At 33.9% G+C, this 14,752-nt stretch overlaps 1 protein-coding gene across 7 annotated transcripts in view; it reads right to left on the reverse strand.

Moving 5' to 3' along the window:
• The window catches only part of PPP3CB (protein phosphatase 3 catalytic subunit beta), a 44,226-nt gene that overhangs the window by 10,404 nt on the left and 19,070 nt on the right, over window positions 1-14,752 (reverse strand). For 4 of the 7 annotated variants that reach the window (XM_019745898.2, XM_019745897.2, XM_019745894.2 and 1 more), the window contains exons 9-10: window positions 11,937-12,062; window positions 4,921-4,998 (exon numbers count right to left, since the gene is read on the reverse strand). In XM_019745898.2, the coding sequence (XP_019601457.2) occupies window positions 4,921-4,998; window positions 11,937-12,062 (204 nt within the window). Of the gene's footprint in view, window positions 1-403; window positions 431-4,920; window positions 4,999-11,936; window positions 12,063-14,752 lie in introns of all 7 variants that reach the window. The other 3 variants (XM_074339590.1, XM_074339591.1, XM_019745896.2) reach the window with 1 other exon arrangement.

A 14,752-nucleotide genomic window follows, 5' to 3' on the forward strand; every position in this document is an offset into this window, starting at 1 on the left:
CATTGTACAAATCAGAATTTTAAATCAGTCTACAAACACATCATGCATAATATTAAAGTAAATGTCCACAGTAAAATTACTTTGGGGAATAAGACAGACAATCAAACACCCCTACTCATGCAGGGAAAAGTACAAAACATTACAAATAAGCAAAAGAATGAAATTTAAAAACAAGAGGAATGAAAAAGAGGGAAAAATATTTCCATGCACAGAAAGACAGATATCTTGGAATATGACTTCTAAAAACATCAACTTCTAACTTAGATACAACTTAAACTAAATTTGCACAAGGCCCAAGGGGACTCCGCATAAATAGTACTCAATGAATGTGCTAACTTACATGGACATGAGGATAACTTATGAAGTCATATTTCAAAACCATGTTACTCTGTCTGGTCTGTACCTTTTTTATTGCCATATATGAGCCGTTCTTCAGATGGAGAGTCCAGAAAAAAGGAAGTGAATGATGGAGAAAAGGTGGTTGAGACAAATAAAAAGATAGAGATTTAACTTGGCAGTGGTACTGAAGAATGAATGTAGAAAGAGAGAAAAATGAAGGCCCTCATATTTGAAATTTGAAAAATGCAGTACTGTAGGATCTGGCGAATAAAAGAGGGATGCCACTGTGTAGAGCTCTTAAGGAAAGATTTCTTAAAAGATATGTATTCAGAAGAAATTATGGACAGAATGACTATATTTGATGAGAGTAGACAAATTAGGGACAGAAAAATACACATGAAAACACATAAGACTGATAAAAGACTGTGCTAACAACAATCGCACATTTATATTGATACCCTAAGGAAATGTGTCACCCATGGAAGTATGTTAAGTGAAAGGTAATGACACAAATGAGATACAAACTCATGTGGTTCTTCAAGGACACCAACATCTGCAAAATCTGTAGTATATACAGAGAAATGTAGGTAACTTTATAAACTACCTCAGTGGAAAACCTCACCCACTCCTGATAAAGGAAAGGCTAAGCCTCCCACACTCCATAATAACAAAAGCACACAATTTCCTGAATCTGAATTGTAGAACTTTGCACATACTCAGATCAACAGTATGTGCCTTCTGTTCCTAATAGAATCTAGGAGCTTGAGGGACATCTTTTTGCAGAAATAGGAACAGATGGTTTCAAAGCAAGTAACAGTTCTAAGAGTAGGCAGCAGAGATGTTTCATTGGGCTTTCTGTGTTTTCCATTTTAATGCTGAGACACATGATTCCATTATAGGAAATGCAAAGTTTTAGTTTAGTAAAACTGCAGCACATAGGGATTATGTATTTCCTTTACCAAACTCAAGATAAAAGATAAATATCTGAAATAAACAGTATGCATTCTAAATATCACAGAAATGAGTGCTCAAAAATCTCTTTAGTGATTAAATGATATATCTAAAAGAAATGCTATGTGCATTTATACATGTAATACATTTATGAAAATATTTGCCTTTAAAAATAACCCCACACATACATTAAACAATACGGAAAACCAAAGACCATCACTTAGGAAGAAAGAGAGTCTTATTCCTTTACCCAATTTCAAACTCGAATATGGAAAAACTACTCTTTCCTTCCTGCCACTGGGAAATCTCCAATCTTACTCTCTCCCCTTTCCCCACAGAAAAGCTAAACCCTAATTCTGCCTCCACAGCAATCCCCACTCCATCAAGTTTTCTTTCTAAGTCAGATTTCTCCTCAGGCCCAGTCCATAGGATGGTTCCACTGTTGAGTAGGAAAAAGAGAAGGAAAGGACAGAAGGCATGCTATCATGGTGGAAGGAAAGGAGAAAAGATGGACAGAGTTAAAAGGAAGAAATATAAATATAAATAAGGGAAATAAACCTAGTTCCAGTAGCTCTCTTCCATAACCCATCCTAGTATCTATCTTAATTTCCTCTTCTTTTCCTCCATTCCTCAATGTTCTTTCTCTCCTAAACCACTCTCATTCCTCCACGCAAACTCCCAGACCCATATTCTTAAACGTTTCTTGGAGTCCCAGTTCCTAATATTTGGTAGCATAAGGGTGAAGGAAAGAGGAACTTTTATTTTCCCATAGAAAGAGTCATAAACGGTGCTACCAATTTTTTAAATTACTTAAGAGTGGGAAAGAATTTTCATCCTCTCCATTCCCTTAGTCTATGGATGAGAAGATCCTGAAAAGTTTGGTAACTTTTCCAAGATTACACAGCTAATATAATGGCAGCACCAAGACACCTGAACCATTGACTCTTTCCACTAAACTACACTGCTTCTTTAATGATCAAATGTGGTTCATTCTTCATATAACAAGTGTATAAATAAGCATAATTTACCATTGATAGGAAAAATATTGATAAAACACATTAAATCTCATTAGAAGGAATATATTAATAACATTTTATATTTATTCCTGGCTGAATCTCAAAATATGATTCAGTGTCTATATTCATATAAATCATAGGTATCTAAACCAAGTACTGTATTAGACTTAACAAGGAAACTTTTTTCCCTTTTATTATAGGAAGAGGACTAAAGCACTACCTATCACCACTCCTATTTAACACAGCATTAGCAATATTGATAAAAATGTTTAAAGAATAAAAAAGAAATAAAACGCAATGATATAGAAAATAAATAATATCAGCCCTATGCAAATGACATATTTTTAAGTTAAGGAAAACAAAATAAAAATTACCATAGTAAATAACTTTTCTGATCCAAGTTGTTGAACATAAGATAAACCCACAAATATATAATTACTTCATACACAGTTAGAAAACATATTAAGAGAGATACCAGTTATAATAGTAATAAGAATATAAAATACTAAAGTATTAATTTAATATGGTATTAACAGATTTTTTGCAAAGAAAAACCATAATTTTAAATGTAATAATCATGTTAAATATATTAAATGGAGCAATTATAGTAAATGAACTAATTATACAGAGCGAGAGATCTTAATCTCAGTTTAGAAAACTGATTATTTTTTTAAAAACTTCCAAGACTTAGATATAGATTAAATGGAACACCAATTAAAACTCCTACTTGATATTTCACAGAATTTGACAAATTAACAGAAAATTTTATCTGAAAATATGTGGGCTATGTACCAAAAATTATTTCAGTCATTATATCAGTACCTGTAACATTATGAAGTTGCTACTATTATCCTCATTTTGAAGATAAGAAAACTGAGGCTCAGAAAGGTTAAGTAACTTGCCTGAGGCCACACAGTGATTATAAGAAACTAGAATCTGAACCCAGACCTAGTCTTACAAAGGTGGTAGCAGAACAGAGAAGAAATATTTAATTAAAATATTTAAAATTTTTATGGAAGAGATAGATATGATGAAATACGTTAGAACTCAAAGCTTCTACACAAACATGAAAAGGAGACAGAATTAAAATAAGAAAAAATAAATAGTATTCATTATTATTATCTAAACCAAATAAAGAACTGATATAAATACATTTTAGTTGACAAAACTACAAAACAGAGTAAAAGCACATCTCTGCCTGCCAACAGCTGGCAACAGCAGACACTTGCATACAGTCACTTTGTATTTTCAACAAATGGGCTTACAACAGCGTTTAAGATTCAAATCTCTTGTAAGTAGAGAAATATCTAACTAGATTTTACTTGAGAAGTGGTCAATTGAAATAGATAGCTTACGCAGTTGGAAAAGTAGACAGTAATGTTTTTCCTTAGCATCACTGAAATCAAGGAAATGTAAATTAACCAACTGTAATTTACTACTATATAGCCATCAAGCAAAATAAGGAAAAATGACCAAAACCCAATGAGGTGGGCCTGTGGAGAAACAGGTCTATTGATTCATTGCTGGAAGTACTTCTGGTCCAATTCTTCTGCAAGGTAGTCTATCTGGTAGTTCATAGCTAAAATAGTGAAGCTAAAACTTATATTCTTTAACTCTGTAATTCTCTTCAAGAAATTTATTCCAAGAAGTAAAATAAAAACTATCATACAAATGTTTATTGCGTGCTATTCAGAATAAGGATAATTTAAACCACCCAAAAGCCAAACGATGAGATTAACTATGAAATTATGTATTAATATACTCAGAAAAGTGTAGCTATGAAATTCTGTCAATATGTAAACCATGTTTAATACATGGAAACATCTGTATACTGATTATAACTATGAAAAGTATGCTACAACAAAGATGTGAGGGGTATATGGAAGGAAAAAAGAGTTTTCAGCTTACAAGATGTTTACGTCCTTATTCAGTTAATTAAATTTAAATAAATATTGAAATTAAAAAGCTTTAAATCAGAATTTCAAAATAGAAAAATAAAAGGCATTTTGTTTGTATGGTATTAATTTACACTATAAATGCACATTAGGTACATGGGCTGGTTGGTTCACATAAGAACTAACAACCACATATAACCTTGTTTCTATGGAAAAAAACGTTTTCTGAATCTCAAACTAAACTAACAAGTGGTTTCTTAGAACACAACCACTCATAAGTTGGGACAGCCTACTTTGGTTTTTGGAAAGAAGAAGGAATTTCCAACAACATTGGGGGTTCAGGTATGTTTCTGGTGCACTAAGAATACTGTCCTAATGAAACAAAAAGCATTTTTATCCTTCCTTCTCTAAGCAGTGTCCATATTCATGAAGAACCACATCCTTTTATAACTTCAATTTTCCTTTTCTTCTATTCTTTTTTCCAAATTCCCCCTCCCCAAAATTCATCTTCTTCCCCATACAAACAGAAAAATAAATAAAATCACTAAAATTATTTAAAAATCTTAAAATAAGTAATATCTGAAAAAGTGACTTGTCACTTATCAAATAGCATAGTCATTTGAGAGCAATGACTATCTTTTGCAAAGGAGTGTGTATTGAAGTTAGGCAGTTAAAAAATACCATTTCACAATAAAAAATAGTAAAATGAATAATCATACCATCAAACTGGTCTTCACCTTCAGTCATCAGTTCATCATCAGAGCAAATACTTAGAACATTTACCAACATTTCTGTCACTATTCCAAAATCAAAAAACAAAAAAAGTTACATGTTAGCTGCCCATATTCAACTGTCTATAAGTATACACAGTAACTTTATATAAGTGATCAAATGATTTTTAACCCGGGAAGACTTAACACAATTTTTTTTTGACTTAACACATTCTGATAGCAGGAATGATGGAATTAAAAGATATAAAAGCTTTCAAAATGAAAGAAATTCAATGGATAACAAGTCTGAGAAAGATTCTTTACAGGGTAAGTTTTCAGGTTTTTCAGAAAAAAAACGAATCCCTACAGAGATAAGAACAGAGATTTTTTTAAAATCTAAATACATTTAAATTCATTTATGGATACAGCATTAAGGAGTAAGAAAAAAATCATGGTACAGTTCCACTGTTGCAAAAAAGTCCCAGGACTCAAATTTTTAAAAAACTAGCTCCAGTAACTCGGAAACATCATTTTTAAGGCTGTTAATGACTTTCTAACAACCTGAAACCATGGTTCTTTCTCAGACTTAATCCACCTTTACCATTCTATATATTTTTCCCTTCTGTTTTCACTTGGTTTCCAGGATTCTACTCATGGCTTTACCTACCTTGTAGACCATTTTCCCTAAAACTTAGATATTCTGAAGATTCTCTGCTGTCTTGTTCTTTTTATACGCTCCACTCTCTTGGTGATCCCACTCATCGCTATATAAAGCATCACCTTTTGGAAGATGACTCCAAATTCTACATCACCAGTCTTGACCTCTCTTTCAGAGTCTGGATTTCCTTGCTGTTTTGATTGGCAACCATCTTAAACTACTTGTATACTGTCTGCTTCCCCTATTAGAATGAAAGCTTCATCAGTGTAGGGTGCTGTTTTGTTTGCCACTGTACCCCTGGAGCCTAGCACAGTACCTGGCCCATGACAGGCATCCAGTAAATATCTGACAACTGAGTAAATAAAAAAGGAAGGTATAAAGAAATTTCAATTAATAAATGAAAAAGCCTATTATTCCATATTAGCCTGTGGATGTTCTGACAACATCTGGAAATGAACACATTCAAAACAGAATTCAATACTGCCCCTATTATTCCTCTTATAAACATATTAATAGCACAGCACATGCCAGGTAAAGCTCTGGGATTCAGATATAGAAGGTCCAGTCCCTGTTCTCCAAAAGCTTCCTAACTACTGAAGGACACACACACACACACACACACACACACACACACACACACACAGTGATGAGCACTACGCTGTAACCATGCAGAAGTATGCATAAGAGCTGCTGGGGAAAGGAAGGCTTTCAGTAGAGGAATCATGAACTAGGAGTTTGCCAGGGCAGACAATGCATTCTAAAGAAAAGTTAGAAAGAGTATGAAGTAGTCACACAGACCAATGGAATAGAATTCAGAGTCCATAAATAAAACCTTGCATTTAAGGTGAACTGATTTTCAACAAGGGTGCCAAAATAATGCAGTAGGGTAAGAATAGTCTTTTCAACAAATGCTACAGGGAAACTTGATATCCACATGCAAAAGAATGTAGCTGGACCACCTCCCACTTCACACCATATACAAAAATTTACTCAAAATGGATCAAAGACCTAAATGTAAGAGCTAAAACGATAAAACTCTTAGAAGAAAAGACAGAGGTAAATCTTCATGAGCTTGGATTAGGCAATGGTTTCTTGAACATGACACCAGAAACATAAGCAACAAAAGAAAAAAATAAATAGAACTTCTACAAAATTAAAAATTCTTGTGTTTCAAAGGACACCATCAAGAAAGTAAAATGACAATCCACAGAACAGGAGAAAATGTTTGCAAATCATATATCTGATAAGGGCCTTGCATTTAGAATATATAAAGAACTCTTACAATCCAAAAATATATAAGACAAATAGCCCATTTAAAAATGAATAAAGAATTTAAATAAACATGTCCTCAAAGAAGATATGCAAATGACCAAAGCACATGAAAATAGACTCAACATCATCATTCATTAGGGAAATGCAAATCAAAACTACAATGACAGACAAATTCCCTATCCAATATGATAGCTATCATAAAAAAATATAGATAAAAACAAGAGTTGGCAAGGTTATGAAAAAATTGGAACCAGTATACACTGCTGCTGGGAATGTTAAATGGTACAGCTGCTTTGGAAAAGTTTGGCCAATCCTCAAAAGGTTAAACATAGAGTTACCATATGATCCAGCAATTCTATTCCCAGTTCCACACCTAAGAAAAATGAAAACATATATCCACACAAAATCTTGTACACAAATGTTCATTGCAGCATTATTCGTAACAGTCAAAAAGTGGAAAGAACCAAATATCCACAAGCTGATGAATGGCTCAACAAAATGTGGTATGTCCATACAGTAGAATATAACTTGGTCATGAAAAGGAATGAAATACTGATTCATGCATGAACCATGAACACATTATGGAAAAAAGCCATTCAGAGAAGACCACATATTGTATGATTCCATTGAAATGTCCTGAACAGGCAAATCTATGGAGACAGAAAGTAGATGAGTGGTTGCCTAGGGCTGGCAAGGAGAGTTGGGGGTTGTGGGGAGTGAGTATACAGGGTTTCTTTGGGAAGATTATGAAAATGTTTCAAAATTGTTGGTGGTAATAGTTGCACAACTATGTGAATATACTAAAAACCACTGAATTGTACAATTTAAATAGGTCAATTGTACAATATGTGACATATCTCAATAAAGCTGTTATGAAAAAGTAAAAAGTACGAAGGCATGAAACTTAATGAGCACAGCATATTTAGGAAATTGGCTGTGCTGTGTTATGGCTGGAACACAGAGAAGATGAAAGAGAAAGGCAAGAAAAGAGGCTCAAGAGAAAGTCCAAAAACCTTGTGTGACAGGTTAAGGTTTATCTTGAAAGCTACTGGAAGCTGTTTATGGAAACTAAATAGTAGCTTTTAAGTTTACAGTCCTTTTCATCCAGAAGCTTAGCTGTGAAGGAAAGGCAAGAGAGGAATATCACAGTAGTAACTAAAAAAGGATATCAGGTGGGGGAAAATGCTATTTATTTTTTATTAAAAGATCAAACAGATCTGAACAATTTATAAAAGTGCTTAGTAGAGAAAGTTTCACATAGAGGGACCTAACTGATGAAGCAAGTTTCCTGAAAAAGCAGAAGGGTAATAGAATCTAGGGACACCAAGACAAGAATTCAAGATGAGTGCAGCTTATAAAGCAGGGGGACAGGAAGGAGAGAACGCTCCCACTGATGGTACATGTTTTCTCCGAGAGTGGGAAAGTGTCTGGAAAAAGAAAGTGTTTGAGAAAAAAGGATAAAAATTTCGACTGTATCCTAAAGGCAATGGGCAAGGCAGCAGACAGGTGACATAAAGGCTGTTTGTGTACTCTCGAGAGCCCAGCTAACACTAGAAATCAAAAGGTGGTACAATTCACCAGGCTGTATAAATATCTCCAGCAGTGCTCTATACCCTGGCTGCAAGAATGGAGGAAACACATGGCCGGACTTAACTGGAGCTGAGTTATAGGACAAACAAAGTAGGAAAACAAGAGATAGGAGTTTGAGGGTATGTTAAGAAGGAAGAGAGGCAAGGAGGGATCTAATAAAATGACATGGTCAGAGACCTAACGATTCCAATGAAGACGAAGAGCAGCTATAACCAGAGGGAGGGGTTGCTAGAATAACAGGGGTTTTCATCAGAGGGTATTAATGTCACTATCTTTACCAGACTCAAAACATTGAAGTTATCGTCAACCATTCCCTCCCCTTAATAAACATGCCATCTTGTTAAATCTCACTGATTCTATTTCTATAGTTCTTGTGGTTCTCCCCTGCTCTCCATTCCTAATGCTATCAGAGCTTCATTATGTTTCCATTTGACTTCTAATGGAGCTTTATAATAGGTCTCCCAACCTCTAGCCTTCCTTGTAGTCCATTTTACTACAGTAATGTTTCTAAATGACCATCGTGGTCATATTCTGTTTCAGTTGCTTCCCACCATTGATCAAAGTTCCAAATTCTCTGTGTGGTGATCAAGATCCTTATGATGTGACCTTGACTTAACTTTTCATTCATTTTTTCACTACCTGTCCTTCATACATTTACTCGCTGATCAAATTGAGCCCATCAACATTTGTCAGTGATTTTACGCTTTCAGACTCATGCTTGGGCAAGTTCTCTTACCTAGCATTCTCGTTCCCATAGCTACCAGCACAATCCCACCATTCTTCAAGCCCCAGTTCAAAGGCTACTTTAATCCTCTGATAGATATAATCTCCTCTCTCCTCTTAATTCCTATAAAACTATGCTTGCCTCAAAGTGCTTCCCATATTCCATTTTATCATTATTTATGTAGCTTAAGTTCCCTATCAATCTGCAAAGACCCTTATCTTACTTGTATTTTTGTACGCTAAGTATCCTGAATAAAACATTGTCAAAAGAAATCTATTAAATGAATAAACCTTACATGTTGACCTTCTATGAAGATCACACCATACTGGACCCTCTAGAACAGAGGTTCTTAAATTGGGGCCAAGAAACCTGAGGTGAGGTAACCAATTGAATTCAGACCTATGAGCGTATGTACAAATGTAAGTATATTTGTACATACATTTTTCTGGAGCAAAAGTCTGTAACTTTTATCAGATTCTCACAAGGGTTTAGTATCAAGAAATTAATGTTTTTGTATAGTTACTTTAATTAAAAAAAGAGAGTCCTTACTGTTAGAAATGCATTCTAAAACATTTATAGATACAAAAAAAAATTAGCTGAGATTTGATTCAAAATAATTGAGGTGTGGGATGAGAAGCAGTGGATGGGGATATAAGTGACACATTATTGGCCATGATTTGATCATTGTCAAAGCTCGGTAACTGGTACACAGGAATTCATCATATTATTCACTCTACCTTTGTGTATGTTGAAAATTTTCCAACGTAAGTTTTGTGGGGTTTTTTTTCCAATGGAATAAAAAGACCCTAAAAGGTTAAAAAAACACTGCTTTCTTCTAACTTTAAAATTAAACCAGCCTCTCAGGAAGGCTCTGGCTTAGGTTAGTTGCTTCCCAGGAACTAGATCAGAAGTTAAACTGGCTTTTCTGAGTGAAACAAATGAGATATTATTTGCTGCTTTTCACACCAAACAAAAATTTTCATTAGAATCAAGAAGTAGTCAGGTTAAACAGCTAACATGTATTGAAATAGAAAAATATGCAATGAGTTTGGGAAAATTTTTTGACTGCTCAACATTGGTTAGGATTCTATTTGCACAATGTTCAAATCTGAGCTTCACATTTTTAGAAAAACATGAATAATTTAGAGAAGATCCACAGAAAAACAACAAAAATGGTCAAAAAGATTGAATACTTCTTCATCTTATAATAGATGATTGCAAGTAACCAAAGAAGAACAGAAGATCACTTAGTAGCAGACTTCAAATGTAGGAATGCTGATAGATATCTACTGTTCTCCATCTTCACTTATGAGAGATCTGTAGACAGTAATTAAATTTTCTCATCTTTCAAAAGGAGTTAGACTATATGACTGTTAAGTTCACCGTGAGCTCTAAAATTCTGTGAGGTCCTGGTTTTTGCATTAGTTGACAAAACTATGTCTATTTCTTTCCTTGTTTAAACACTCATAGTATAAACATTTAAATTATATACAATTAAATATTTCCTTATTGTGGGAGCATCAAAGAATCAAATTAGAATCTACGAAATGTGAATTTTCCTCCTACCTCATCCTCCCTGCTCTCTCCACCCCCCACTCCACTCATATTACATTAAAATAGTTGAGGCAGTCTAGCCTGGAGGTAGGAGAATGAGCATGATAAATTCTTAAATTCCCTTTAGACAGATGATGCTATGATTGAACTATTTCTCATATACCAAAGATAGAAGGTTATAAGTGTAATGCATCCCTTGCACCTAAGCCCTTTACTGGCCCCCTTCTCAAATGCTAAAGTAGGTAATTCTATCTCCATATTAACTTAATGTCGACCTACTGAGTAACTGACAAAGATTGAACACAATCTAAAAAAAAAAATCTGTTTACCATGCACAGTTTAAGTATTAACTCTGAATTTTAGAACCAAAAATTGCCTTGGCAGAAGTCACATGTCTCAAACAGAAAGAAACATCTTGTAACATGGAAGAGATGAGAAAAAACAGAGAGGCATATAGAACAAAATGTTTTACAATCATGTCTGTACTCTCATACTCTTATTTTCCACATATGGAAACTAAGGCATTGATTGCTTTGTGGAAAAATTAACACTAAATGGAAAAGAAGAATGTGGTAAAGTAAGCAAATCCTAAGAATTCTATAAAGCTAGAACAAAATATAGAAACAAAATTTCTTAAATACCATTTATGTTCTCTTTAAAAGCCTATGATGTATATACTAATAGGCATTCCTCTAAATTATTAGAAAAGCATTACCACTAAAATTTTATACATATTTTTTATATAGGAGAAGAAATATTAGGTTAGAACCTGAATTTCTTTTTATCATGTTTCTCAAAGTACAGAACTGCTATGAAATGACTAGCATTGCCCCAAACGAGGCCTATTAAATCCTCCCACGAAATGCTGTGACATCCCCAAAATTGGTGTTAAAACACACAAAAGTATCCATTACAAAGCAAAGCTATCCCTTCATACCTTTGTGAAAGATTTAAGCTAAAGAAAAAAAGAAAAGAAAACCTAACAGCTGAAGACAACATCGGGCTATTTATAAGTCTTCTCCCAGTCCCCCAGACACACTCACATGGGGGCTGTAAACAGCTAACTAAAATATCTTTGAGGCTCTCATATCCACACCCACTGACACAAGAAGGGCTGTAAGCACAGTGAAACTAGACTTCAGCTTCCTTTAGCAAGTATGTGCCTGTGATATCGGAGTATATCTAACAGTAATAAAACAATTGTGTGTTTTTTAATAAAAATCATACCTTTTTCTCCAACAAACGGTAAAGACCATGTGAAGACATCCATAAAATTGGGCAACCAGTAAGGATGTGGAGAACAGTTAAACTGTCGAATATTCATCACATTATTTTCATACTTTAATACAGCAGCTGCAAGATAAGTTTGAATGTCAATGTAACAATGTCTAAAACATATAAAAGCAGTAAAATATCTTTTTAACAGGGGGGGAATCAAAGGGTGAGTGGAATTATTAGGGCTTAGTAAAGGGAAGTAGGAACTAATTTTTCATAATAACACATTTTTGTTTTTTAACAAACTTCTGTGTAGAGCATAGTCATAGCTTCACTTATTATTAATGAAACTTCCAGATTCTTTCTAGAAATGTTTGTTTTACTTTATAATCCAATGATAAATATCCACTTTTACTAAATCCAAAATTGTGAAAACTCAATTTTTACAGGAAACACAGAATGGCACTGAACAATTTTCTAGGTTTAAAAGTTCATACAAGTTGGAGGAATTTAAGATGGTCTTTTTTTTGTTGCAGGCAACCTGGAAAAAATAGCTAAATGGCAATAAAGAAAAATAAACAAAACAAAACAGAAAACGAACACACAAAAAAAGCCAATGTGGGACATTTTATTTTAAAATGTATGAATGTATTTATTTCATTCAATATGAAAATCAAGTGAAACTACTACAAATAAATACTTTATGTTATTTAAAAAAATCCATTAAAATACCAAAAGAGAAAATATCATCAAATATCCCAAAGGCAACATACTCATCTCAGTTTCAGGTATCTTTCTAATGTTTCAATATGTTGATTTACATAATATCTTAAAATAACTGACATAAGTTTCAGTCACTGGTTATACTATTTTATAAAACACTGGGTTACATGGGCTAGAGTCTCAGCTACAGCAGGGACTAGCTGTGCAATGCTTGGTAAATTATTTAGCTAAACTGTTTCTCATTTATAAAATAGGACTAATATGTCCACCCTGCCTATTTCAGAAGTTTGTTTTAAGATCAGAAGTTGTATTTCCCATGAAAGTACATAAAAGTATAAAATGCTTTGCAGATATTATAATAATTATGAGATTACTTTTTTTTCATTTTAATGAAAAGCACTGAAATGCAGCTGTTAAATTCTAAGATTTGAGAGTCTGGCTAATATAGAGTCACAAGTAATATGTTTGTTTCTCTTATGAAATTCCCGGGAAATAAAAGTATTTTAAATTTAGCCTCAGAAATTAAAGGCTGATACCAAGCTTTCAGCTTTAAAAAAGAAAAAAAAGAGAGAGAGAGAGCATCTAGAAAATTGGCTGACATATAGAATGAAACATTACAAACATACACATACCACATAAATACTCAAATGATTAACACTGTGTACAGACTCAGAATTACCAAGAGACATTTGATTTTGACAAGACAGATTCAATGATTTGAGTTTCTTGTCTGAATACTAAGAAAATTGATCCCTTAACCTCCGGAGTCAAACTGACAAAGGAAAACCACTAAGGCAGTAATCAACTGAGCACTGAATACTAGCTCCTTTAATAGTGACACGGAGAGGTCCCAGATGAGGAATGGGCACACGGGTAGGAAGTTAAATGCCACAGTTGATTCTGTTCTTCAGAATGTAGGCGAAATTTAGAGATGTTTCTCCTCAAAAATGAAGTCATACCTAATTAGGTATCTTTAAAGAAGTTTAAAAATGTATTGACCAAAATATAATTTAAAAGAATATTTAGCACTGGCATAATCCTTAGAAGCTGCACTGGTACTAGCTTCTAAGGATTAGAAACTCAGTTAACATCAATATTGTGGTTGCTTTGGTAATGAACATAGTAGGTATTAAGTTCTTATAGCATATTCTTATCAAAGTTATTATATACCATGCTACTACTTGACCTGCAGCAAATGTTTTAATCTTTTAACCATCACCTCCAATCATCCAAAGAACTCTTATTCTGTTCCTCTTTTGAATTCACGCCACAACCCATATTTAGCAATGACTTCATTATCTCGTTAAATATACTTTTAAAAGTCTGTTCTGTCAACCTGGCACATCCACTCCAGTCTGACCCTTGAAACTATGGCATAGTCAACTGAATTCCAGACACGTCAAGACAGAATAGGAGCTGACTTAATTTCCTTTTCTGAAAATGTGAACTACGTAAACATACGCAAGGTCATCTTCAATGTCCTTGGCACACACTTAACTAGATTAAGATCCTTTGGTATTATCTGTCAATAAATTATGTTCAAAGTTAAATTAAACCCAATTACTATAATATATAGATCAAATGTGGAGGGAAGGAGGGGGAATGGAAACCACTGGAACAGAAGGCAAAGAAAAAAGATACAAGAAAAAAAGGACGATAGAGCAGTAAAAGGAAAGAAAAGAGAAGACTGTGATCCCTGAAAAGAGGTCAGAGTGAATTAATCAAAGAAGGCTCAACTACAAATCTTGATGGGGCAGTGATTAAGACTGTGGAGGTAAAAGTAAGCAATAAGAAAGGTAAAGAGAACCTAGATTAGTGGACATGGAACAAGAAACATGATCAACTAAACAACTGTACAGTGCAAATACACAAAAATGGTCAAAGCAGCAGCCGTAGCTTTATGGACACAAGAAAACATTCTCTTGATTATAAGGGGGAAAGATTTAAGAAAGGGGAGTTTGAGAAAATTGTGTTTGGTTTTGCTTGACGTACTGAACTTGGCATTTTTACAAGACAGCTTTTATGAGTGACACATTATGGAATGGTTACATATTACTCAAGTTTCACATTTTGGATTTTTATTTTCTTGTTCTCTCCCCTCCCTT

Source organism: Rhinolophus sinicus, linkage group LG07 (genome assembly GCF_036562045.2).
Source record: "Rhinolophus sinicus isolate RSC01 linkage group LG07, ASM3656204v1, whole genome shotgun sequence".
Lineage (NCBI taxonomy): Eukaryota > Metazoa > Chordata > Mammalia > Chiroptera > Rhinolophidae > Rhinolophus > Rhinolophus sinicus.